Source organism: Gallus gallus, chromosome 14 (assembly GCF_016699485.2).
Source record: "Gallus gallus isolate bGalGal1 chromosome 14, bGalGal1.mat.broiler.GRCg7b, whole genome shotgun sequence".
In the NCBI taxonomy this organism is placed as follows: Eukaryota; Metazoa; Chordata; class Aves; order Galliformes; family Phasianidae; genus Gallus; species Gallus gallus.
In genome coordinates this window covers 2,241,259-2,267,727 of record NC_052545.1, presented here as the reverse complement: position 1 = coordinate 2,267,727, position 26,469 = coordinate 2,241,259, and the positions used below count along the sequence as shown (strand labels likewise).

General features: G+C 49.3%; 4 protein-coding genes across 10 annotated transcripts in view; 2 read left to right on the top strand and 2 right to left on the bottom strand.

Moving 5' to 3' along the window:
* Positions 1–19,585, top strand: part of CYP2W2 (cytochrome P450, family 2, subfamily W, polypeptide 2) — a 32,806-nt gene extending 13,221 nt beyond the window's left edge. The window contains exons 8-11 of one of the 3 annotated variants that reach the window (XR_005839937.2): positions 1,700–1,835; positions 1,993–4,148; positions 7,027–11,799; positions 14,597–19,585. The gene's annotated coding sequence lies outside the window, so the exon portion shown is untranslated. The remainder of the gene's footprint in view (positions 1–1,699; positions 1,836–1,992; positions 4,149–7,026; positions 11,800–14,596) is intronic. The other 2 variants (XR_005839938.2, XR_005839936.2) reach the window with 2 other exon arrangements.
* CYP2W1 (cytochrome P450 family 2 subfamily W member 1) lies at positions 56–10,409 on the bottom strand. Of its 3 annotated transcripts, none has more exons than XM_015294328.4 (9): positions 10,342–10,409; positions 5,344–5,506; positions 3,976–4,125; positions 3,745–3,902; positions 3,259–3,432; positions 2,389–2,530; positions 2,072–2,256; positions 1,243–1,384; positions 56–977 (listed from the first exon to the last, which is right to left on the bottom strand). In XM_015294328.4, the coding sequence occupies exons 1-9, from the start codon at positions 10,351–10,353 to the stop codon at positions 787–789; spliced, it is 1,317 nt and encodes a 438-aa protein (XP_015149814.1). In that variant the 5' UTR covers positions 10,354–10,409; the 3' UTR covers positions 56–786. The 3 variants fall into 3 exon arrangements, with proteins under 3 accessions (XP_015149814.1, XP_003642189.2, XP_046756937.1); XM_003642141.5 differs by lacking the exon at positions 10,342–10,409 and adding an exon at positions 6,982–7,278; XM_046900981.1 differs by lacking the exon at positions 10,342–10,409 and adding an exon at positions 6,982–7,278 and having other exon boundaries at positions 5,439–5,506.
* On the bottom strand, positions 11,514–23,387 carry CYP2AC7 (cytochrome P450, family 2, subfamily AC, polypeptide 7). 2 transcript variants are annotated; one of them, NM_001329504.2, is made up of 9 exons: positions 17,222–17,586; positions 15,654–15,816; positions 15,332–15,481; positions 14,791–14,951; positions 14,098–14,271; positions 13,472–13,613; positions 12,719–12,906; positions 12,092–12,233; positions 11,514–11,701 (listed from the first exon to the last, which is right to left on the bottom strand). In NM_001329504.2, the coding sequence occupies exons 1-9, from the start codon at positions 17,417–17,419 to the stop codon at positions 11,514–11,516; spliced, it is 1,506 nt and encodes a 501-aa protein (NP_001316433.2). In that variant the 5' UTR covers positions 17,420–17,586. The 2 variants fall into 2 exon arrangements, with proteins under 2 accessions (NP_001316433.2, XP_040503368.1); XM_040647434.2 differs by lacking the exon at positions 11,514–11,701 and having other exon boundaries at positions 11,797–12,233; positions 17,222–23,387.
* Positions 23,351–25,551, top strand: COX19 (COX19, cytochrome c oxidase assembly factor). 2 transcript variants are annotated; one of them, NM_001256807.2, is made up of 3 exons: positions 23,571–23,695; positions 23,796–23,911; positions 24,262–25,551. In NM_001256807.2, exons 1-3 carry the CDS (start codon positions 23,614–23,616, stop codon positions 24,343–24,345), a joined length of 282 nt encoding a protein of 93 aa, NP_001243736.1. In that variant the 5' UTR covers positions 23,571–23,613; the 3' UTR covers positions 24,346–25,551. The 2 variants fall into 2 exon arrangements, with proteins under 2 accessions (XP_046756553.1, NP_001243736.1); XM_046900597.1 differs by lacking the exon at positions 23,796–23,911 and having other exon boundaries at positions 23,351–23,695; positions 24,258–25,091.
* Positions 25,552–26,469: the final 918 nt, after the last annotated feature.

The following is a 26,469-nucleotide window of genomic DNA, read 5'->3' as shown; positions in this document are numbered from 1 at the left end:
AGAGAGGGAATATATTTGCTCCTATTTTAACCAGGTCAGAAAAGACAGACATCCATAAAACTAGAAATGAGTCTGGTTTATTTTCCTGTATCATTAGCCTTTTATGGTCACTTGCTGGTATGAATGTTAACTGCAAACATAAATGTAGATCTTCCATTCAGACTGTGGAGCAGTGTTGAATGTGGCGGCAGCAACTCTTGGCTATCTAGACAGGTTTGCAGACTGTAAGGTGTCTTTCAGGACTGTGTTTCAAGGAGGAAGAACTTCATCCCCACAGCCCATGGATGGGTTGTTTTGTACTCTCAGTGCTTGACTTGGCTGCCTGCCCCAGTGGGATTTAGCTGGAAGCTCTGGCTAATTAGAGAGCTTGGCTCAGGAAGCACCTACAGCGTATTTCTGCGGCTCCCAGTGAGCACTGGTGTGTCTTGGCTGGGAATTTCAGGCAGATTTCTGCAGTGTTGTGAGCCTCACTTCTTTGGTGTTGAAGTGTGGATGTCACACCTACATCTCACGGACACACACCCCCTGGTCCTTCAGCTGCTCAGTGTCCCTCTCTGGGAGGGTCACCAGGATTGTGCTTTCTCATTGATTGACTGCACCCCCCACAGCATGGGAGCAAAGAGCGGGTCAGTGACCTAACGGGGAAGTGTAGGGGTGGGAGTGGACGGAGACAGTGGGAGGGAAATGTGACAAAGCGTGGCATGTCGGGATGGGGTGATGAGCCCTAGCATAGCTAAGATGGGCCTTGGCAGCGTCCCTGCTTGGCCGCCCCGCAGCAGGCCTTGGCTATTCGTGCAGGATGGCACAGGTCGCCTGAGGCCGAGGCCTTAATGTGAAAGTCGTTTCGGGGACGGTCAGGTCCAGGTCGGCCTCTGAAACTCCCGGCTGAGGTTGGAAAGTGAACGTCTGCAGCAGCCCTACAAAGAAGACAAACAGCTCCATCTTGGCGAGGCTCTCTCCGATGCAGTTCCTTCGCCCTGCGGATGGAAGCAGCGTGCTTACTTGGTGGACGTATCAAGCTGGAGAAGTCCTGTCCACAGTGGGTTTACCAAAATGTCTCACTCCAAATTTAATGTTGCTTTGCCAGTGCCCTACCGCCCCCCTACCACAGGGCTGCCCTCCTTCCTATAAAGGTCCTCTGCCTGGCTGGATCTTTGGGAGCCAACCCTTGAGCTCATTATCCAAATGAGAGGCGGTAATTATCTATGAGGACCCCTCGGTGTGGCCGAGGCCTTTGAGTACCTGTGGAGAAGGGCAGGAAAGCCTCCCTCTTGACAAAATTCCCTTCAGCATCAAGGAAGTGGTTGGGGTTGAACTGGTGTGGTGTCTCCCACTGAGTCTTATCCAGCAGCACTGAGGTGAGCGATGGGATGACAATTATACCCTGGGGGAAGACAGAAGAAATAGCAAGGCCCAGGGGCACCCGTGGTGCTGCACCGAGGGTCCCGGGTGAGGGGGGTGGGGAAGGAGGTGGGGATGAGGAGGAGCTCCTCGGAGAAGTCCTGTCCATCATGGGTTTACCAAAACATCTCACTCCAACGCTAAGTGTAGCTTTGCCAGTAAGATTCTTGGCTGAGCAGGAGGGCAGGACTTGTTGCTCTGTGTTGCTTTATTTTGTGACACTAATTTGTTATTGTGGGAGATTTGCTTTGAGTGGGGCAGGTGGAGACCCTGAGGATTTTATCCCCTCCACCAACAGGGAGAGGTCAGTGAGATTTTCCCAGCTGTGCCAAGGACTGAAACCAAATGCCACATGGCACGGCGAGGATCTCAGGCAGAGGGTCAGATCCTGCGCGTTCCCTGGCAAATACTTCACTGGGCAGATGGCATCAGAGGTAAACCAGGGTCACTCTTGGAGTGTGGAAGTGCTGAGCATGAGGGCCTGAATCTAGTTCCACATTACTGGTCTCTCTGGGCTCAGCACAGTCACTGGAAAGGAAGGAACCCTTCTGGGGTAATTTTGGACATATATTTTGTCTTTCTGTCCCACAGCTCCCTCTAAAGAAGCTGGTCTGTAGTGCCACTGGCAGCAAGAGGAGCATGGTGTGCCCCTGGGCTGGGCTGTACCCACCTTGGGAAGGAAGTATCCCCTAAAGTGGGTGTCCACAGCAGTGCAGCGGGGAACGTGGGGCAGGAGGGTGATGAACCTCTGCACTTCGTGGATCACCGCGTTTGTAAATGGCATGTTCTTGCGGTCCTCGTACGTCACCCAGCTTCCAGCTTTGACAGTTCTTCCAATCTCCTCCTGCACCTTTTCTGGAAGGAACAAAGAATGGGGATGTATCCCAGCAAGGAAACCAACTCCCCCTCCAGATTTGATTTTAGTAAAAAAAAATGTGTTTTTCCGGGGTCTGGAGGAAGAGGAGTCTTAAAACACCAGAAGCTCACTTTGGATCTCTGGGTATTTCATCATCAGCAGGATGGCCCACTGCAGCGTGGTGGCCGTGGTCTCTGTGCCCGCCATGACCAGGTCAAGTATGGATGCTATTAAGTTGTCATCATGGAAGAGGCTGTCTTTCTTGTTTTTCTCCTGGAAAAGGACAAGCGTGAGAAAGCTCTTAGAATAGTATTCGTATTCAGCAAGTTTGGGAAATACTTTATAACCCGGAAGACTGTTGGGTATGATCGTGTGTTTGAGAGCAGCTTGGTGAAAGATCTGATGTTGCTTCTCCTGGGCCTTAGGAGGCTGCACTGAACCTTCCTCCACAGTGATGGGAAGAAGACTAATGCCTCACGTTGGCCCAGATCCAGTGGGAAAGAAAAGACTCAGAGCATAAATACTTTGTGTGGAATGAAATCAACTGATGTGTGAAATTGCAGTCTCTACTAAAGTAAGATGCAGGGCTGGGCTCGCAAATGTACTGACCATTTATCATTCCAGTACTTTAAGTGTATCGTTCATCTTAGAGCAACAGTATCAATGATTAATTGATTTGTTGTCATGAAAAGAAAAGCACAGTCAGCTTACGTGTGAGTTCATGCATTTTCTACTACAAACAAGGACTTCATGTCACATTATTAGCACTGCTATTTGGGGAATGGATTGAGAGAATGACTTTCACATCTCAGTTTTGATAGAAAAATCCCTGCAGTAAAGTACACCAACCGTACAAGACTGGAATCTGATTTCAGTGCCACGAGAACAATAGTATTAATTTCAGTAGGGCTACATGACAGGGCTGAAATCCAGATCCACAACTGTTTTAGCTAGAAAAGAAGACATTGCAAACAGCCAGCAGAGCCCAAGCAATCCCGTACCTCATGCTGCTTGAATACCAGGGCATCAGTGTAGCTCCTTACACTGTTCTCATTGATATCTTCCCTGCTCGCCTTCATGTATTGCCTTATAATGACACGCACGTCTTCTATTTTCTTAAGCAAAATCTTGTGGGTTTTGAAAAGAAATCCAAGGAATGGGTAGAAATTGAAATACTAATAAGAAATTAAAAGAAAAAAGAGAGAAGTGTTAGGTCTGCAGGAGAATCAACATGCTGAAATAGCTTCTTCCTAAGGCACGATGGATGAGGTGAGTTTTGTCTGTAGTACTATCTGTGCATCCCTGGGAGTCCTGGAGGGCTCATTTTCACACTGGGCTCATTTTCACAATGGGCTTTGCAATCTATCAGCCTTTATGCAGTACAACTCAATTTTAAGCTTTTTCACTGTTCAATGGAAACTGCTCCTCCACCAGTAACTGGTAGACTGGCCAGGAAAAAATGCTAACCTTTGGGATAGGTTACTTACATTCAAGTATGGAGATCCCAGAAGAACCATAACTTCATCTATGAGTCTTAGGAGAGTGAGAAATGTTGGATCCTTATAGTCAAACCTGTCCCCAAAGAGCATGAGGAAGGTGATGTTGATTGGAGCAATGCTGAAGGACCTGAGGCTGAAAGGTTCCCCTGCAATGGGAGGAGGAGAGCAGTGTCAGAGTGACGTGGATGCTGCAGAGCACCACAGTGGGCTCCTGCTCACCTTTGAAGGATTTGATCTTCTCAATGAGGAAGTGAAGCTCCTCACAAACCTTCCCTTCCATCATCTGCTTCCCCATGCCGAGGTTGCGCATGCTGGAGACGGTGAACCTGCGCGTTGTCCTCCACAGATCGCCAATGGAGAAGAACACACCTGGAACAGCCGCACCACACAAAGTGAGTTATGGGGCTGGGCGAGGAGGGAGCTCCCAAGCTTCTGCTGCCCAGTTCCCATGGCTCTGGGGAACTGGGGTCCCCCATTTCTCTGTGCCCCAGCCCTGCACCCTCTCAGCTCAGCTTTCCTGCTCACACTGAGCCTGCTGGCTGTGGGGTGGGGGGAGGGCTGTCAGGCCCACACTATGGGGCTAGGGGAGAGCTGGTCTGAGTCAGCTGTGCAACCTCTCTGACCCTGTTTGGGTGCAAGGTGGGGCCTCGAGCAACAGCCTTGTCTCTTTGAAGCTTCCCCCTTTGTTCTATTCCAATCATAAAGATCTTTTATCTTTTGTGGGATGGGATGATTCACTCTCCTAGATCCCAGTCAGTGCTTTACTGGTTTTTGAGATTCCCAATAACACTAAAAATACCCCCACTTTGGGGTGGGGAGAAAAAGTGATTCTTCAGAAAATCTCTGACCCTTGCTACCTACAGCCCATGTGAATTTATGGCTTTGGGTCACTTCTGAGCAGCTCCAACTTGGGTTGAGAGGGTAACAGAGAAGGGACTGATAGAGCAATGCTGGCAGCCTCCCACAGGGATATTTTATGTGTAAATTAGCTCTGAATGATGCTTTTCCCCCCATCAATTCCTTTTCCTTATGTAGCGATAAATTCATCTCTTGATATTATGGCTGGGTAATTTAATTTCTAATTGTAATCCCGACTCTGGCCTGTGACCAGCATACAGAGCTGCCTTCTGGCTGCTCACACCGGAGCCTGGCTGGAACAGTGGCTGGAGGGACAAGGCAGGATGTCCTCTGACGTCCTTGGGAAAACCATGGGGAAGCCTGGGGGAAGAATTTCCAGCCTCAGCCCATTGCTGAACGGATTGCATGTCCCTCCTGAGAGCTTTGGAGGAGGGAGACAAGATGCTGGGGACTGACTGCATCCAAAATTGACACCAGGCACCGGGATGAAAGGGCAAACCTGTGCCTTTAAAAACCCCACTCCTCACCCTCCAACGAGAGGATAAGGGTTGGCTGCAAGTGCACTACCAAAAAATAATGGCAGTGAAAATGCATTGCATGGAAGTGAGGGAATGCCATCGGCATAGGGAGGGTCTGAGGGGGTTTTTAAAAGCCAGGCTGCAGGGGAGCAGCGCCAGGCTGGCACTGAGCGGCACCATCCCTCCCACCCCCCCCTCATTGCTCTAGTACCGTTTCCATTCTGAATTTGGTCAAATATTGGGATGGATGGTCTGTCTACAAACTCCTCTGTGTAGTTCACAAGTGCCTCCCGCACAACTTCGTACCCAGTCAGGACCACAACTTTCTGGAAGCCAAAATGGAGGGTGAAGACCGGGCCGTATTCTTCAGCAAGCTGAAAAAGAGGCAAGGTGTGATGGTCAACAGTGGGGGAAAGTCCCTCAGCCAGCACTCCCCGGGGTTGAGCATGGGATGTTCTGCACAGGTGAGCGGATGGGTGCTCAGGTTTATTGCCCACCCCCCGTCAGTGCATTGCTAAGCCGGTCTCTTTGTTAAGGAGAAAGTGAAAAGACATAAGTGCAACACCTGGGGTTACATTGGACTTCAGATGGCACTGCAGGTTGGCCAACCAGAGAAAGACCAGAATAGTGCAAATAGTGATGTCACACAGGACAGCTCTTGCTCCTCTCCTGTGCTCCTGATGCTGCTAGATGAAGGGACTGGAGCAACAACTGCTGCAGAGCAGCATGGGGGCAGTAGGGAAGGGTCTTCAATGGCCGAAGGAAGACAGTGGGCAGCCCCATGTGCTGCCCAGCTGCATGCACACAGCCTCAGCCCTCATGATGCAACCACAGCCTGTGCAGAGGAGTGAGTGCATCCCCACCCACTCAGCAGCACCCCAGCAGTGTGCCCAGCCAGCCACAGCCCAGTGCAGACCCCGTTTTGGTGTTATCTGTGGAGTGAGGAGCAGGGATAACTCTTCTGGATTAATCCCAAATTAAAGTCAAATATAGGTGACTGCAGATACAGCAGAGCAAGCAATGAGAGCACGCAGAGGTCATTCAGAAACTCTCAGTCTGAAGGCAAACATGTGCCCAGCACGCTGGGTGAGCTGCCCCAGCCCTGCACTGCCCATTAGGCAAAGCAGCAATGCAGCCTCAGCCCAGCACTGCACACCCGACAGCCGCCTGCATTCACCCAGCACCGGAGCGATGGAGCCTTCACTGGAGGAGGGAGCGATCCGCAGTGCCGGCTGTGCCCGTTGCGCCTCACACCGACACACAGCTCCAGCATGAGCGGGGTAAACTGTTCTGATTGCAAGGCAATGGAAGAGCTTCCAGGCTTCTCCTTCTGGTTCCTCAGCTCAGCCTTCCCATCCCACCCTTCTGCTGCCATCCGGCTTTTAACGTGCATCCCATTCATCCACAGGGAATAGGTTTTGCAATGGGACATCTGGATTTGGGGTCACTGCATCACGACATTCCCCCACTGCTTCTCTAGGATGCAGGGAGGGAAGCGGTTTCCATTCACACGAGTTCTTTCCTAATGCTGTCCACATTTTCTGGGTGCCAGAGCTGTCAAATTAATATTTAAAGTCCCACAAGCGCCACAGACTTCATGTACATCATCACAATTACATGAAGAAATCTCATATTACCCAAAGGTGTTTTTCTTAACGGTTGATTGCTCATAAATGACACTGCACCAACACAGACGTTGGCTTGAAGAAGACCAGAAAGAAAATATTATAAAGCAGTTTCCACACCTTTACTATTTAGTTCATATTAAAAAAAGACAAAAAAGTAGCGCTGATACAGCCCAGGCAGCTTTAAAATGCACGAGGATCCAGGTTTGGGTTTTTTGTCCTACCTTCATTAGTGACTTATCTTGCCTTCTGATGTCCACCAAATGCAGGTTACCAATGATCGGAAGAGGAGTTGGACCAGGAGGCAATTTAAACGCTGCGTTTTTAGAGCCGGTTGAAAAATAGAGTACAGCTAACAGCACTGCTGCACACAGCAGACCCATTAATACAGGATCGGAGATAAAAGAAATCAAGAAAGCCATTTTTTTTTAAAGCACTACTCTGGTTTTTGGTGTTAGAAGCAATCAAAGCGCAGCGGCAGCGCTCGGCTCCTGCCAGCTGGCTCTCTGTTTGTTCTCTGCGATCGCTACAAGCACTCGATTCTTATTAAGGTTTGTAGAGTACCTAAATAAATACTGCATACTCCACCCTCTTTAAACACCTCGGAGAATGTGGTCTAAGCAGTTTGCAAAGCCTGTCCAGGAGTAAAGAGAGTTTCAAATTACAAACCCATGCATGTGTGTGCAGGAACATATACATGGGAAAAGGTGCTTGGCATTCCTCTATCGCCTCCTCCGCCCGAGACCTCCAGGTCCCTCACTGGCAGTTCTGTGACCCTCTGAACGCTGCTGACGTGGGGGAATGGAAAGGTTCCTCTGAGCCATGTAGGAAACCTGGGTTTGGACTGGCTTTGGTTGGGGCTTGGGATCTTGGGGCTGCTAAAGAGAGAAGCGGAGAAGGGGAGGCTTTGACTTTGTGTCAAGTGGAGATCAAAGGTTGTTAATGATGGTAACGGCCATGTATCCCAGGGTGCTGAAGCCCATAAAGCTCACAGAGTGGCTGCGGAGTGCCCTGAGGGGATGGGATTGCAGACTTCTGAGGTGCAGGACATGTAGGAGCTGGCCATGGAAAATTAGCACGGGTCAAGTGATCATGAGTGGATTCAGTGTAAATTAAATGGGAAGGCAAAATTGGATCTTAAGTTGCTGGGAGATTCGTCATTTGGAAAGAGCAACTTCTAAGAGACAGAGGGGAGAAATTAATGAAGTTAATGAAGCTAGCTGAGCTGGGGGGCTGCAGAACCTGAGCATGATGGAGAATGGAACTATTGTGAGTCAAAGGTATGAAACACCTGGAGCATGCATTCCTCCTGAAGGTTCCCATCCCCTGCAGAAGGACTGAGGTCTGTCAGGCTGAGCCGTGGCCGTTAGAGGGATGCTGGGAATAAACCATCCATGGAATACGTTTGCTCAGGGAAGAAAGGTCTGTCGTGATGCAATCAGGAAGCACAAAGCTCCTATTATCCAAAGCTTAGATTGTATAGAGGATGTTATTCGGCAGTGTGTCCTCAGCATTCCGACAGCAAAGAGGGTTGGGAAGGCAGCAGGCCTGGTGTGCAGGGGGTATAGCATGGTCCCGGAGCAGCTCTGGTGCACACGTGCTGCAGAGATGTGGCGGTGTGGCAGAAGCAGTGAATGTGTTGCAACATTTCTGGGACTTTTTTATTAGTTTCCAAGAAATGGGCTGGAGGCGACGGTTTTCTCTAGAGCATGCCTTGTGTGACTCAGCCCTGCTGCAGCAAGCACAGAGCAGCAGGGGTGTGAAGCGGGCAAATGGGGCCGGGATGGCACAGGGTGCAGAGCAGGGGCACGGCGCTGTGCTCCGCGTGTGCTCCTGCAGGGCTCGGTCTGACCTGAGCTACGTGCCACTGCCGTGCTCCTGGTATGTCATCCCTGCCCTGGGAGCTGCCAAAATCATAAAAAAGCCTTTCAGAGAGAGATTTAAATTATGTCTGAAAGGCCGGGAGGGGGAGAGCACCTTGGGTTTTTTTAAACCTACCAACCTCTGAGTGCAATGCATTAAGATGACAAAGGTAAGTCAAGCTGTTGCGATGACAAGAAATTCCTGTCTCAATAACCCGTCTAGTACGTGTTCTGCTCCAGAGCCACACTGCTACGTGCTGCCCTGCCCGGCACCAGCACAGAGCCCTGCCAGGCAGCAGCACCGCGTGGGCTCCAGGTGAGCACTGCGAGGCAATGCATCCGCATTTCTTCCTGGCCTGGCTTTTACCTTGGAGAACACAGAGCTGTATCCCTTCTGTGGTGTTAGGGTTTTTAACAGGCAGAAAAGATCTGTTTCCTTTATTAGCTGAAATGTGTTGCCATTCACTTTAATTTTCCTTTTTCCCTCTGCGATGAGGAAAGGTTGATGGCAGCTGATGACTCCGACCATCTCTGGGACACTGCATGGCCCTGCCTTTCCTTCCTCCCTTCTCTGTCTCCTCGTTCTGTGCCAGCGTCTATGTGAAGGGTTTTCCTTCTCCATCACCGTTTTCCTTTCCTCCTATCCCAAATTCTCCACAAGTCAGTCAGTCCTTTTAGAAATATGATATCCAGAACTCAAAGCCATCTCAGCTGCTTGTCTGCCTCCTTGGGAGCAAGGCAAGAAGAAGCCTGGCACGGCATCTCCAGCATCTTGTAGGTCTGGGAGGACTCCACCAGATAATCAGCTCTGAAAATTCTTCCCTTCTTAAAAATGGCATCGACTTGTGGACTGCGCAAATGCTTAGGAAAAGAGATACTTTTGAAGGGATAATTATCAAAGCACTGAAGAAGCCTTTTTGGTTGTGACCTTCTAGAAACGGCCTGGTTTCCTTGGAGCTGTTTGTGGCTCTGGGCATTGCTCACACGTTGCGTTGTTAAACATGTTCTGGCCGCGTGTTGCCCAGGGATCCCTGCACTCCGTGTGGGCGTACAAAAGGAGGTGCAGCCCAGCTTTATCGGTCCGACCCTAAATCTGCTTTATCTTGCAACGCCAGATAGATCAACAGCAACAGAGCAAAATATTTATTTGTTAAGTAGGAGCTAAGGTCAAGCTTGCAGTAGTTAGACTGCAAACAAAGCAGCAGCAAAATGAATGTAAGCAAGCATAGCAGCAAAGGCATTCTTGTAACACAGCTTGTTCAGCAGATTCCTTGAGCTGGATCGGAAGCTGGAGCTGGCCCCAAGGCACAGCACAAGTGAAAGTGCAGCCCCAGTACGAGCACAGGGAACGTACGAGTGCAATACCGGGACAAAGCACGGTGCAGCTACCAGAGTGCTGCCCGTAGATGTGAACTAAAGCTGTGAAGTCAGAGCCTTGGCTGAACAAAGAGTGACTACTTTGTCGTCTCTTCGTATTCTCTTGCTCCTTTCTTTCCTTCCACTTGCAGCACAGATCAGGTTTAGATGACAGTAACATTTTGTGCTAGACTTGCCCCAGCCACCCCCTCAATCTCTGTAACTGTCAGTTTCTCCCTTTTTTCTTTCCATCCTGACTTGCCTTTCTTGCTTCCAAAGCAACACAAAGCATCTTCAGTGACTCACCGCTCTCTAACCCACATCTGGTTTCCTGCCTGTGTTAACAGACGAAGCCTCCTCTCTTACCCGCACCATCATTCAAGTTTCACACCTTCCCTTTGCAGCACAGCTCCTTGTTCCTACACATAATGGCTGCTCCAGAAGATAATCATTAACTGTTCTAACCAAGCAGCTGCCCTAGGAAGGCTTCCCTCTGTGCTGACACCAGCTCTCTGCGCAGACCCCATGCACCAAGCTTGTGACACAGTAACAGGCTGGATAGTAAGCTCTAACCCACCTCTCTTTCTAGTTTTACAGTCTTTAATGGCTATGGGAAAAATCCTATGAACTTTGTCAGCACTGCAGAGCCTTTGCTGGCAGTGTGAGCATTTTCAGCTCTGGATTTGTAACATTGGTTCCCATGCAGGTGACTGCAGCACTGCCTCAGGCTTGTGTGCAGCATCACGTGTGCTGGTTCAGAAAGCACTCACTTTCTGTGGCTGCTTGTTTTCTGCTAGTGCAGGGACAGAGCTGGCCCTGAGTGTGGCTGGATGTGTGTCAGAGCCAGGAGAGGCAAAGGAGTGGGAGAAAAGCCTTCCTTATTGTGAAAGCTGCTAGACTGGCCCCCTCATAAATAGGCTCTTCAGTGTAAAACATCCAGCACAATGTGGAACGAGCCCACTTTCCAAACCACTTAGCAGTTTCCTGATAGCTGGCCCATGCCTGGCTCTTGGCATCAGCCTGTGTCACACCTGAGTGTCTGCGACGCTGTGATAAAGATAAGGCTGTGCTGCACAATGGCAGCTCAGTCCAAGGCTCGGCTCAACAGCCATCTCAGGGAGACTTCCAGACCCTCTAAGGGGCTGCTGTCTCCAGCTGGGCCATCAATAACCAGCTCTGCTATAGAGCTGGGATTCAGGCTGAGAAATTCCCCATGGAGACTCTCAGGGGAGAGCCCCTGGTGGGTTATGTCCATAGAGGAGGCTCAAAACTATGTCATTCTTTGAAACAGCCCTGCGAACTGCATCTGGTGTTCCAGTGAGTGGGTCGTGCTGTGTCTGGGAGAGCTGCTCAGAGGTGTCTGAAGGGTTTGCATCGTACAGAGGGTACAAGAGCTCTTGGAAAGGGTTGTATGAACAAGACACAAATAGCAGAACCCAGTGCCCTTTCCCTAAAGCTCAGGCAGAGAGCTTTTCCCCCTGTAGCTAGACTTGCGTTCAAGCTTGAAGTGCCCACTACACTACCTTCATGTCATCTGATCATTTGCAGGGCACAGCACAGACCAGGTGAGGCATGGGGCTCAGGGTGAAGCCAACATCAGCAGTGAGATCTAGCTCTGCTTTGTTCACCCCTGGAGGGGGCTGGAAAACAAATCTGCGGAGCAAGCCTGCGAAGAAGAGGAACAGCTCCATTTTGGCCAGGCCTTCTCCAACACAAGCCCTTCGTCCTGAAAACAACAAGGAGAGGAGTAAATGTTAAGTAGTGGAACTGCTGGTGATGGCATCCGAGACCTTCTAAACTGGACACGCAGTCTGTGCAGATGAGGTAGGAAGCTTTTCCTTCCTTTTCTCGGTATGTTGGGGAGGGGGGTACTGCTGACTTAGTGTCAAGCTGCCTGGAAGCCTGTAGGTGTGTGAGATCATCCAGTGCCTGGGGATAAATCAGTGTCTGCCAGATCTCCCAAGGAACAGCAGTTTATAGCAGTGGTGGACAGGACCAATGGCCAGAAACCTCTTATCCTGCCTTATCAGTGTCCTTCACTTACATACTTCCCTGGGGTCAGTGGGCACGGTGCTGTTAGGCTGGCCCCAGGATGGGCACAAATTACCCCTCTCACCTATGGAGAATGGAATAAATGCCTCTCTCCTAACAAAGTTCCCATCAGCGTCCAGGAAGTGGGATGGGTTGAACTGATGTGGGGTTTTCCAGTGCAGCTCGTCATTCAGAGCAGAGGTCAGCAGCGGTATAATCTCTGTACCCTGCAAGGGATCAAAGATGCAGCTGTTTGGAGCAGAAGGAAGCTGGGATAGCTTTCTTTTTTTCCCATGTGAAGAAACAAATGAGACTGAGCCATGGCAAACAGAACCAGAGGATGCTTCCTGGCCCCACTGTGACTTTGCCTGTTATCAGTTGTTGCTGCTCTCCTTTTGCACCATGAAAGCTTTCTTCTTGCAGATTCAGGTGGATCTTTTACGAAGTATACTGAAGTATAGATTTCACTTTGGGCGTAATAGAATCAAACCAGTGTGACTTCATTAAAGTCTGGTTATTCTGGATTCAAGTGGCTGTAACAGACCACAATCCACTACATATTTGTAACAGTTGTTCTGCGTCCAAGACAAAGAACTACACGGCAGATTAAACCAAGCATCAAGGCATCTCTAGATATTTAGATATTTCTTATCAGCTTTAGTTAACATGGTAATGAATTGGTGCAGCGCAAGCTGCTGGCCCCAAAGCTCACCTTAGGAATTACGTAGCCTCGGAAGTTCACATCAGTAGGTGTTGATCGTGACACACCCATTGGGACAATATTGGCAAATCTTTGTATTTCGTGTATCACTGCATCTGTGTAAGGCATCTTTTTCCGGTCCTCCAGCTTCGGCATCTCCCCTGGCTCGATGACCTGGTTCATTTCTTCCTGAATTTTTCCTTGTGGGGAGGAAAGGATTAAGAAGTTGATACTCCTCTTATCTTACAACTGAAATAGCCTTCAGTTTGGCCATGATGAAGAAAAGGGAAAACTTTGGAGGGTGGTTGGGAAGAGCAGGAAGGGGGGTGGGTAAGTCAGGGCATGGTGTGGTTCTTTCAGTTTTACTCTTGAGCCAAGGGAGCTTGAATGGAGCACTGCAGGACATCCCACGCCTGGCTCTGACTGCACACCTTTGTTAGCCCATGGCCTTCAGCAGAAACCAGATCAGGAGCAGCTCCCCAGGAGATGGGAGACCTTTATGGACATATGCTGATAGCCTGCAGGATAATAACGATGGGGAGCCCTCCTGTGCCTTCAGTCTGGCCCTCAGCCTCTCCCACCTGGCTGGGCTGTTTTATTGCAATCCATCTGAATAAAACCCCTTTGTAAAGTCAGTGGTTGTTATCTCCCTCAGAGCACTCATAATAATTACTCTAAACAGTGCTGAATGAGTTCCACTCCCTTCCATAACCCAAGCCTTATGCATGCAACAGAATACTGTACGAGAGGAATTCTCAGCCTTACTCTGAATTTCTGGGTATTTCATCATCAGAAGGAGACCCCAGCGCATGGTTGTGGAAGTAGTCTCAGTCCCAGCAGCAAAGAGATCCAGGGTTGAAAACAGCAGGCTTTCATTGTGGAACATACTGTGGGGTTTCTTTGACTCCTTCAAAACAAACAGGCAACAGCTGTAAGTTCTGCAGCGAGTGATACCAGTAGTGACTGCACTGCCACCATCTTTGTCTGCATCTTAGGTTTTTGTGGTGACGTGCTGTGGGAAACAAAATGTTTAGTATTTTAGTATTAGGACCTACACTGTATAGAATTTGCGTATATCCAGCCTCCAAATCCAGATAGTGGGTCTGTAAGAACTCAGTTACTGCAGTGAGGCTTGCCACCGTATTATTCTTGCAGGGAGGTTGTGGATGGTCTTCTCCCTACATGTGTTGAGTGGCAGCTTATTTCAGCACAACTCCAACCAGCAGTTCCAGCAGAGTGGCGGAGTGATACAGCACTGCTCACCATGAGGATGAGCTTCAACATGTTCTGCTCACTGCAGTTCTATTTTTACTCACCCTCCATCCCTGACAGATGATCGGTCCTAATAATGAGCCAGAGCCAAGAGAACCTCAGATTTTGCTTTGAAGTACCTGTTGTTGCTTCATCATGAAGGCATCAACGAAGCCTGTTAGGTTATTCTCATTAAATTCTTCTTCGTGCTCCTTGAAGAGTTCCTGGAGGAAGGCACTCAGCTCACTGATATTTTGTAGCACGGTCTTGGAAGCTCCAATGAGAAATCCAAGGGATGGGTAGAAATTATATAACTGTGGAGCAACAGAAGCCTGTTAGTTGGTGTTTTGAACATATACAGATATCATAAACGTGAGCTGCACTGAGCTCAGCATTGTGGTGTGTCATACAGACATGGTGTATGCAGCATGTTTGGTCTCACCTCCGTCCTCCCATGAGAGGTGGGCATTTCTGCAAGGAGACCCCCAAAACAGTTTCAGTTCTGGAGGCACACTTGAGAGGGCATTTTAGCACCAGGCATTTTAGCACCAGTCTCTGTTGTGAGAGACGCATTGTGCTTCTCCTCTTGGAAGAGGGTGAATGAGTTCCTTTGATGAAGACTGCTTTTCTTTCTCTTAGTGATAAGCAGCAGAGGAGGAGCCCATGGACCCGGGAAGCTGTGTGCTGCAGATACAGAGCTGCAGTGTGTTCAGTACAGGCTGCTGGTGCTGTTCTTGTTCTCCCCTCAAGAAGTAGGTTGTGGGAGGCCATGAGGACAAACACCATCAATCAGACATGCCCCCAAAAGCTAAGACTTAAAATCAAGCCCTTACCAGCATCATCGGTGAGCCCAGCAGCTTGGTATTCTCATTTAACAGCTTCAGCAAAGTGAGAAATGCTGGATCATCATATTCAAACCTCTCTCCGAACAGTATAGAGCAGATGACGTTGGATACAGCATTGTTGAGGATCATCTTCGTGTCAAATGGTTTCCCTGCAGTTCAGGCAAAATGATGATGGGATGATGCCCATTTTGCCCTGTGATGCAGGGGTGTGCTGCTGGGGCAGGGAACAGCTGGCTGGCCTTAGATATTATCAGGGAATGCTGTGCAAAATGCCACATTCAAGGCATGGGAAAAGGACAGAGATTTGGTCAGTTTACTGTGGAAATGTGGAGAAAAAGCCTCATTTACCACCCAGAATGCACAGCAGGGACTCTGGTTTCAATGTCTTAAGGCCTCCGTTTAATAACCTACCTAAGCACATGCTGAACTTTAACCATCAAATACCATTTGCTCAATGTTAAACTTTCGTTAATCTTTATTGTTCTGCTAGACACGTTTTCTGTCTCCGGATGAAATTGTTGACACTCACCTTGATAAGATTCAAAATGTTTAATTAGAGAATTTAGTTCCTCCAGGATTCGGACCTCAATCGTTCTCCTTCCCATTCCAAAATCTCGCAGTGTGGACAAGGTGAATCTTCTCATAGTTTTCCATAACTCTCCGTGGCTGAATGCTATGCCTAAAATGAAAGTGTCAAATCCTTATGCTGCCTGTGGTTAGTAAATGTCTGTAAGGCCTTGTTACAGAGCTGCTCAGTACATGATTGTACAGACAAAAGGCAGTCATAAGATGTTCTCTGCAGTCTCTGCAGACCAACTACAAAAACCAATGACAACCAAAAGGCTGTTTACCGTTTCCTCGTGTCATTTTCCTAAATATGGGTATTTCTGCTCTCTCTCCAAATTCTTCAGCATGATTTAAAAGGGCATCCTTGATGGTTTCGTATCCAGCCAGCACCACAGCTTTCCTGGGTCCGAAATGCACGGTGAAGACATTGCCATATAGCTTGGAGAGCTGTCACAGTGAATAAATACGTTCATTCTGAACCAGAGCTGGACCCAAACGCTACCTCCCTAGCTAGCTTCCAGCCCGCAGCGTCCCTCCCAGCCCTGCTCCAGGTCTTCAGGTGCTGCTGTACTGCGACTGCTGAGCAACGGCTATCACTGCCAGCATCTCTGCTTGCACCCTGTTTGCACAACAAGGTGTCTGCTATCGCTACTCCTATCAGATGAGCAGTCAATAAAAAAGCACTGCATTCCTGTGGTGTTCTGCAGCAACAGGCCAGCATAGCAATACTACTGTGTGGAGGCTGTTTGCAAATGCTGTAGCAGGCAGGCTGTTTATTTTAATACCACTGACCTGAGGCGAACGGGTGTGGGCACCACTTCAGGGCTGAAGCCACAAACACTACAAAAACAAAGCTAGACAATAACTCTTTCAGGACAGCACTTGTCCCTAATTGTTGCAAGGTAGGTAGTGTTGTATTCGTGGTGAAATCATTTGCTGGCCACCAGAAACTTCAGCCTAACTAGGAAGCATTCTCTTGTATATAATGTCACAGGAGCACTGGGCTTTTATAGGAAATTAAATATGAATCATCCGTCACACAGAAGAGTGGCTTTGACAATCTAATCACTCACTTGGTATTTTAGCTTTAGTTTAAACACTGCAAGCCATCCGCTCCAAATGTCTCCTTGTTTCCGACGTGCCTGAGTTACCGTTTGCTATGCATTAGGTGCATACCGAAAATTGAATTTCAGATTAGAAGCAGCTCCTGTTATTACACCAGACAAATTAAATTTGTTTTCATCAAATGACCATTTGACAGCTTGGGAGATAACATGAGCGCTGGTTCATGCCTCCCTGGCAGCGAACAGGCGTGCAGCAGGTTTGGGGCAGCACATCACAGCCACCACCCGGCCTGCCTTTGGTTATTTCTTCTCATTAGGACTTCTTGGTGTCAGCCCTGGTTTTACTCAGCAACTCAAGGATTGAATGCAGCACACCTGAAAGCCTAAAGCTGGTTGACAGCTTATGGGAAGTGAATCCGGTGCCTTCAAGAGACAGCTGTATCATGGGATCCCCCAGGACTGCCAGAAATAGGTGGCTTTCCCTATGGGCATGCCTATGGTACGGCCATGGAAACTGCTCTGCACAAACCTGGTGGAACCACAGATGAAGGCTAATGGACGCTGTGTGACTGCTGTAGGAAATATGCATTTTGCAGCCCAGGAAGTCCTTCCACCACTAACTGCAGAATTTGAGCATCTGCAAGGCCCTCTCGTTGTGGCTGCCCGGATGAACTTAGCAGGACTGGGTCTCCCCATTGTCAGCACACAATTGCATCTCCATTTCCCTAGCTGCATTCCTTGCTTTGGGAATTGCATGCTTTCCCCCTGCCTGCTCACTCCCAGCCTACCTCTGTCAGCGACTGGAATGGCTTTTTCAGGTCCACAACATTCAAGTTTCCGATCAGAGGAAGAGGCTGCGGCCCAGGAGGCAAATTGCAAATTCTCTTCTTCCAGCTGGTGGTGAAGTAAAGGAGAACGGCCAGCCCTGCTGCCAGATAGAGCAGCGAGCTGATGGCCACACACTGCAGAAAGCTTGTTATGGCCATGGCTGGATCAGAAACCAGAATGTGGGTATGAGCATCCTGGGGCTTCCTTTATAGCCCTTCTGTCATCACCTGAGCACACCTTGTGGGGAAGTGGCTTTGCACAGAGAAAAAGGCTCTCAGGTCTTGTTTACTTCCATTTGGACCACATGTACATTTTTACCTGCCAAAAAAGCTACCTATTTTATTCAGAAAATTGGATTAACTTAATCTGGAGCTCCTATTTCATCTGCAAGAACAGAGCAAGGTGTTTGTTTTCCAGTGTTACGTGGATGTTGTGGTCCATGTGATTTCTGGTGCAGAAGGAAGGGCTGTGCTGGGCTCTCCCATGGCTGTCCTGGTGCAGCGACTTCGCTGGAGCACTGGGCAGCCAATGGGAGAAGCAGAACTTGGGAGGGAAGGCCCTCAGTAATGACCAGGGGGCAGCTGGCAAGGAAGCCCCTGGAGAACACAAAGCCAACCAAGTAGATGGGATGGAGCTGACACGATGTGCTGACTTCAGGCTTGCAGAAAAGTGTTGGTCCCCCCACGGGTAAAGCTCTGTTTCTCCAGCACACCGGCAAAATCACTTCCTTGGGCAACCCAGTGTTTTCGTGGCAGACATTGTTACCGTCCTGCTAGTCCTCTGCTGACCATCCCAACAGGCCCCCGAAATCACTTGAGTCACTATTCTGCAGCCTACTGGTCAGAGGCAGTGTGCTTTGTCTAGTTTAGTGATGTGGTGGTTCCTGCCTTTTCAAGAGCAGATATGTGCAGTCCTCTAGGAAAGAGCATCCCCTCCAGACTTCTGCCTCGGGTGGGAAAGAGACCCCGCGTGACTGTAGGTGGAGCGGGGCAGGGCTGGGCAGCAGGCTGGGCAGAGGAGAGAGGCTGCCTGGAGCTGCTGCAGAGCGGGTGCCAACCAGGAGGAGCGCGAAGCCCTGAGCACTGAGTCATCCACCATGCCAGGGCACGGTCCTGCAAGAGCCAGCGTGTCTGGGGGGCTGACAGCTCACCGAGAGCCACCCGCACCCTTTGTGTCCTTGGGGGATGTCAGCGAAACAGAAAGGATCATGAACGGGAGGCCACAGCTGTAATTGGTGGCCTGAGGGGAAGAAGCCAATGTGATGCTCCATCACATATTCTCGGATGGGGATATTGTGCTCCCCACTTGCATATTCTGTCTGATTACCGGGCTGTGCTGCTGTCCCACCCTTTAGAAATCTTTAGTTTTAATAATCCTTTTTGCTAGAATCCTCTGAGGCTCCACTGGTGGAAAAAATGATGATTATTTATTAATAATAATAAAAGTACATTAGCTGGAGGCAAGAGGAATCAATAAACTCTAATTAGATTGACATGAGGAAAGGTGCCTGCATGTCTGCCTGTTCTCTGTAGCTGGTTATTGGGGTGGAGGGGAGATTTTTCACAAGGGGATTTGTGATCTGCAGGAGAGGTGTAGGCAGTGCGAGGAAAGGTAGGAGGGCAACACATAGCTGTGTCCTTGTCAGGATCTGCTGCACAAGTGAGAAGACCTCGGTCTGTGTCCTCTTCTACCGGAGCAGAGGTGGCTACTGCTATAGAAAGGAGAGTCTTCTCAGGGGCTTTCCAACTGCTTCAAACACAGGTTGTACCTGGTGATAAGAGAGCCTGAAATCTTTTCTCAAGCAGCGAGCCGACGGACTTGCAGCCTGCAGGAGCCATGCCTGGAAAGGATGAATGAGGTCTCCACGGGAGATGATCGTGGCAGTTTTAAAATACCACGAATGCCATTTCCTCACCTCCATCTCTTCCTCACAAACCTTGGCTTCCACTATGCACTCCTAAGCACTGCCAACCAATTTGTTGGCTTACAGGGCTGGGTAGTAAATTCTGTTCTCTGCCCACAAGTGCCTTTGTCTTTCTACCAGCACAAGCCAGAACCAATACCACCTTCAGGAAGGCAGGGTTTGTGGGCATTGCTCGGGGAAATAATGGGTTCCTCCTAGGAAAGGACCCTGTACATTAAACAGCCTCACTCATCTAACTTCTGTGTGTTCATCTGGAATCAATCTGGATACAATCTTCTAATGGGACACGGGGTAATAATGCTATGGTAACAGTTGGATAATGCAGAAAAAGAGCTATTATAAAGCCATAACTCAGTCAATGAGTTCTGATAACATAATAAACCACAAGAGTGAACACCAAGGGCTTGTATGTCTTGCAAGTCTCTGCAGCACATTTACAACCACATGAGATGCCTATCAGCCATGCATTGTTATCAGGGATATATAAACCCTTTTAAACATTAACGTTTTTATAGACTCAGATGTGTTAAAACTCAGGTAGCTCCTCGCCAAGGGATTCTGCTCACCTTGACAAATGCCAGTGCAAAAAGAAATCAAAAGCCTCAGACTTTGACCTCCTTCCTCTTTTTTTCAGCCATTATTGCAGTGTTTTATTGGATTCCACCTGCTTCTCCCCATCCTGCAAAACAGTGTTTCTGTGGGATCTCTACAGGACACCGCTCAGTGTTTGCTATGGGCATTTGGGTACAGCTAACTTGTACTGGATTTCTATCCATTTGCCTGTCAAACCAGTCTGTTGCACACCTACTCTGGAAAGGAAAACCCCTGAAAATATACTTTTAAAAATCACTTTACTATGAATTTCCAAAGACTGAAGGATTGTGTAAAACTGTGTGTGATGGGTCTGGCCACTGGAGGGAACCATGTAAAACCAACCTCTGCAGGGGCTTAGCACACTGTCTCTGTGCAGAGCCTAAGGTGACACTGCCTCCCACACTTTATGTCTGTACCTCTTTTAGCAACAAACTGTTCTCAGAAGCGTTGCTCCTTTTAAAAGCATTGCTCACAAACCGATGTCGTTCCTTCAGGAGCCTCACTGTCACAAACAATACAGCATGTCCTGGCACTTGGTGCTGGTGATGTGCTTTACAATATGCACACCTATAAAAATACCTACAGTTTGAGCCTTGTGTCCAAGGTCAACAAGCCGAGGCAGCCTGACCTAAGAAGTTAATGCTGAGGAGTCCAGGTTGTGACAGATTTGTTTTCTAAACGGGACTGAAGAATTCCACCACCTCACTTAGCACCAAGGCTCCTTTTGCCCCAGGTCTGCAGCTTCAACCTCCTCAACACAGCACAGCAGAAGTAGCATTAATCCAGGAGCAGTTTGGGACGTACCAGATAGGAGGATTAGTAGGGAGGTATCCAGAGCCAGTGTTCCAGCATCTCAGTTTTGGGGCCCCTGTCTTGGAGCAGATGGAGATGTGGATTTAGATATACCAGAATTGCAACTAGCAACATAATAAGAAGTTTGCTTCGGCTTTCACCGCCATGCTTCTGTTTCTGCTGTGTTCCCTTCTACCCCGGTGAGGCTTTGACTCAGTCATTACAGAACGTGATCTATCATTCTGTACACCTTTGCAGAGCGCATAGCATATTAAGGCCCTGACCTTACTGGCATGAAACTGTGATTTCCCCCTAAGTGCAAAACAATAACGTTTCATTAATCATCCATAACAGAAATCCCCGTTCCCCAGACTACTGGCAATAATCTACATTTTTGCTTGTCTAGGAACTTGAATTAAAGGGGAGAAAAATGGTTTACAACAGCCCGTGGCAGTGATGTAGCAAGAGACTTTATGTAAGAGCTGGCGGAGAGCTGACGGTGTGAGGGTGAGGCGAGCAGCGAGCTGCTGCAAGGATGTTTCTCTGAGGTGTGTTCAGTGCTGGAGCTGGGAACAGCAGTCTCAAGGGCACAAATTCCAGTGCCTGAATGTGCTTGGTCTTGTTCAACTGATTCATTTCTTACAGCTATACTAAGCTGAGCTGCAAAATCGCCTCCTGCGTTACTCAAAGGCTTTCGCATCTTGTCGATAAATTATTTTCCAATTAACTACGTGCTAGCTTGGAGCTGGAGGCTCTCAAAAGATGCAGCAAGGTGAGGGAGAGAAAACAGTCACAGTCTTTGCAATGCTCCCAAGGCCAAGGAAGAGAGGTTCTGGTTTCTGCTCTGACGTGGTGTGTCTCGGTGGTGCTTCCCAGAGCAGTGTGGGGTGAGTACAGAGCCCGTCTGCAGGTGCATCTGTACAGCTGATGGATAAGCAGCGACAGTGCTAAGGGTTTTCCCTGTGATTTGACAACGTTGTAAAAGAGCAAACTTTTGCTTTAGTACATAATTAATGACTAACGGCTCTGATTCAAGCTTTTAAATCATGTCACACTTGAAAGTCCAAGATTTTCCCTAGTTCAGGGAATCACCCATTCTGAGCCTTCTAACCTGCGGGAGGGGTTCTGGGGTAGAAGCACCGCAACGCACTGGATGCTCTACAAATGACCTGATATTTCCTGTACAAGTGGCAGCTTTTTCCCACACCCCCCTATGCCATGAACATCTCTCACTTCTTTGAAGGATTATATGTGGAAAGCATTGAATTCTTTGTTGGTAACACTGCTTTGTGGCTCTGTTTTTACTGAATTCTTTTCGTTGGCTTAATCTGCAAATTAGATTTTTTTCCTCTTAACAATTGTTATCTAATGGAGGTTTTATTTGATCTCCTTGGGAAAAACAGATACTAAAGTGCTAAAGCACTTGTATGAGATTGTAAGACAAACCTTACCTTTAAAGGAAACTCGAGAAGATACGACTGGCACTGGCAGTAAAGCATTAAGTAAGCATTAGCACACACCTGCTGCTGTACCTGGCCCGAATTCAGGTGGCTACAAAAGATTCCACGGGAAGACAGTGAGTTAATGGACAGGCAGTTCAAACATTTGAATACAATGCAGCCAGGTGATGGAGCCTCTGCACAGCATTGTCTCTGTTTGGGAATAATCCCACTGCGGGATCTCTGCACGTCTTTTCCTTTGATTTCTCCTTTCGCCACGCAGGGAATTGGGGCGAAGCGCTGCATGGGGGCTGAGGAGCACAGCGGAGATCGGGAGCCTCAGCCTGAGCCGCTCCTCTGCTGCTCGGCCCCGAGTTTGTTGCGTGAGCTGATGAAAAAGGAGCATCTCCTTTTTGCTGTTAACTGTTATCATGAAGTCAAGTGGAAAAGTGCTATTTACCCCATAATAAAAAAACGCATCTATTGTTCGTAGCCCTGAAAACGCAATAATAAATAAAACCTCGTCTTTCAGGCTGCGTCAACCAGTCGCTTGTGTAACAGAACACGGTGTAATTTTCCACTTACAATTGCAAATACTGCAATAAGAAAGCGATCAAAGCATAAACAAAAGAGCCCTTTAAGTGGTGCTGCAGGTAATATTTCTGTAATGGCCGTCCCAGCAATTGCAACTGCTTTCTTTTTTTTCCCCCTCCCGCTGCACATCATTTCTCCTTATCTCAGTCATTTAATTAAAAGAAAATCAACTTAAAACTGATGAAAGACCGCCTTCACCCGACTGCAGCTGCGGGCAGAGAGGAAGAAAATTAGGCGGCAGCAGCAGCACAGCCCATGGATAACGCCGGGGTGTGGTAACGCAGCACCATTCCTCAGCCTCCTCCCGGGACGGGATGTCAGGCCCTGCACAGGGCGTGCTGTGTGCACACACGGCAACACAGCGTTTTGCTCGGCCTCGTGTGAGCATCCCTGCTGCTGGGGGAGCGGCCGTCCCTGGTCCTTTGCTGACACCTCTGTATTTGCAGACAGGTGCTCGGTGCCAGCAGGCGCCCTCAGCCAGGCGCGGCTCACAGCAGCAGCATAGAGCTGCTTTCCCTGGGAACACATCGGGCACCGATCTCGGAGTTTTGCTCTTTTCCCGTTTGTTCACAAACGGATAAACACATTTTAAGAGGAGAAGGCATTTTTCCCTCTGCTGACGCGGGCAGCTTCCTGTGACCGGCACTCCCGGCCCTCCCGCTCGGAGCCAAATTAGGAAATAACAGGGCGATTTTGAGAACGACGAGCTTTATTTCCCTGAGGGGCTCCGGCCCGACCTTCCCGCCGGGCGGGGCCGGCATGGCGGGCGGCGGCAGGGCGCGCACGGCGGCCCGCGGTGCTGCCTGCGGCAGTGACGTCACCGTCGCCCCCGCCACGTTGTCGTGGCGACGCTCCCCACCCCGCGCGGACGCGTTCACAGGTTACCATAGCGACGCCGATGCCGTTTCCGTAGCGGCGTGGCCCCGCCCCCTCATCGAAGCGACGATCACGTGCTCCGCTCTACGCGTTCGGCGCTCTCGCGAGAGCGGCGGGGCCCGGTGCTGCAGCCATGTCTACCGCTATGAACTTCAGCGCCAAGAGCTTCAAGCCGCGGCCGCCGGACAAGGGCGCCTTCCCGCTGGATCACTTCGGTGCGGTAACGCGACTTGCCGCCGGGCCCCGCTCCCCCTCAGCGCCGCGCGAGCCCCAGCCCGAGCCCGGCAGCAGCGCGGCCCTCGCTGTGTGTTGCAGGGGAGTGCAGCGCCTTCAAGGAGCGCTTCATGCAGTGCCTCCGCGACAGCGGCTTCGAGAGCGGCGCGTGCCGGGAGCGCGCCATGGCCTACCTGCAGTGCCGCATGGACAGGCAGGTGGCGGCCGGGGGGCGCGCGGTGCTGCGGGCACGCGCTGCGCGTGCTCGGACGCAGCTGTGCCTTCCTCGTGCAGCAGCGCGCGCGGCCCGTGGTGAGGCCGGACGCCGCGCGGGGAGGGCTGAAGGGCGTTAGGAAGCACCGTGGGGCGGGCTGTGCGGAGGGAGGCTGTCCCGGTGCTGCCGTCCCCACAGCGACGTTTCTGAGGCTCTGCGTGGTGGCAGCCGCGCTGCGTGCCTTGGGTTTCTCTACAGCGAATAGTAGGGAGTGAAGCAGAAAATGACGCTGCTCCCTGTGCTCTAGAGCGTGTTGTGCAAAGTTGTTGTTTCTGTTGTTTCCGACGTAGGCAGCTCATGGCTAACGAACCTCTGGAAAAGCTGGGATTTAAAGACCTGATGGATGAGAAGTCGGAAGCAGAACCTGGGAAGCTGTGATGAGGAAAGACGGCTGTACCCCTCCCAGCCGTACCTCACCGCTCACATGCAGGAGGCGTAACTCCTGTGGAGTGCACGTTGTACTCGTATTGCGATAGGAAGCGCTTTGTGAAGGAGCCTTTTCTTCCAAAATGTTCTTTCCTAAAATAAGACTGTTAAAGTGAACCAAAGCACTGCCTTTGTTTGCTTTCCTGGGGTGTTTCTTAGCTTCTTTCCTTTAGATTCTCCAGCCTGCTCTTAAGGGTCGCTGGTACTGCTTCACCTGGCAGAAAGCAGTGGTTGCCTGAAGTGCTCTCCGTGTCTGCGGGGGCAGTAAACTCTTGCTTTAAAAAAGCAACAACAACGCAGCAGCCCTCCACCTCTGTTGTACACCTGGTGAACAATAGGCTACTGTTACGTGGGCATTACTGATGTGCTTACAGCAGGCACTTTTCAGGTGGAAATAAAGCTGTTGTGGTACTTGCAAATTTCTCTTTATTAAATGCTGTTGTTAATTTCCTTCTCTGGGATGATCTCCTTCGTTCCAGGCTGCGGTTCCAGCATCACCTGTAGTTATTCTGCTTTTGTTTAGCATGCCAACGTTTGACCTTTATTTCATCATTTAACCAGAAGTCTTTCATTACAGTTGTCTTCGTTTCTCCACTTGGTGCTGCCATGTTGTTTTTCACATCCTTATGGTGAAACTGGGGGAAAGATGGCCATGGTATTTATTTGTCTTTGAAGTAAATGTGAATTATTTATATAAACATGTCTGGACTTTTCTTTTAAAAGCATGTTTTTAGGGATGCACACGCTTAGCTGGTGCTGTTCTCTTACGCTTCCTTCTTTATTTAGTCTCCTCTGTGTGGTACATCCAGCCATTCCTGTTTCTGTTTTCAGAGGGATCCAGGACAGAGTAAAATAATACTCTCTGCCTTTCATGTTGGTGGATGGAAACGAGGGTTACATTGTTGCTCAGGTCTGATCTGATGGAGGGAGTGCGGATGGTTCAGAACAGATCTGTATTTGAAAAGAGTATTCGGTTTTCTTGCTGCTGTGTTTTTAGTCTGCTTCATTCCACTGCTTAAACTCTGTCTTTTGATGAGATTAATACATTGACAGAAAAGAAAGCAGAGGTTCTATTGCTGAAACAGATGTTAAAAGACTTCATATTAAGTTGCTGAACAAAAGCTTTCTTTTAGTGATGCTGAATAAAAATTAAAGTAATTGCCAACATCTTCGGATGAAAGAAATCGAATTTCATGCTTCCCTGCTCCGTGATTATTGTGAAGTGACACACCTAGGAGGGATTCAGGAAACCACCAGCAGTGGGGAATAATCAGAGGTTGTTACTTCTTTCGTATGTTACTCTGCACAGGAATTTGAGCAAACGTGTTTTTCTTGAGACAGTTGATACTGTAACTGTAGAGTAGAAGGGGTGATGTTTCGGAAGTCTCCAGTGACAGAATGTAGCCTGCTGAGCTGGAGAGAGAGAGACAGTGCACTTAAACAGCAGCTGGGATTACACACTGAGGGAGGAGCCATGGGGACTTCTCAGAATGGCAGAGGCCCTGGCTCTGGACCTGTTGCAGGAGGGACTGTGGGAGCAAAAGTAATTTCTAAGAACTGCACACCACACCAAAGAAAACAGTGCTTTGTGCTACTTGTCTGCCTGCAGTTCTCCCGCAGCACCTCAGTGATGTGGCCAGCGGGACCCCGTATGCTATGGGCTGACCGTGCTGCTGAGCGGCCAAATGGGCAGAGTGTGCTTCAGCCTTCACACAGTAACTGCAGAAGTGGTAACTGCCATCTGAGCAGGGACTGCAGGGGTGGGAATTCTGCACCTCTCACCAGCCCGTAGAAGATAACATCATCTGGATCCATGGGTACATCTCATCGTGCCTTCCAGCGTGGTGAGTCAGCTTCACAGCGCTGTTCTTTTCGTGCCAGGACAAGACCAAGGACTGTGAGTGGATAGATGAAAACTCAGGAAAATGACAGGAGCATCTGTTTCCTGGGTGAGGCATTAGCTGGAGAAGATAATACGTTCTGTGGAATTGCGAGGTGAGTTCAAAGTTGGTGAGGGCTATCAATTTTTTCGATTGAGATCTAATGTAACTGAGAAGTGGTGGAAAAATAGGTCAT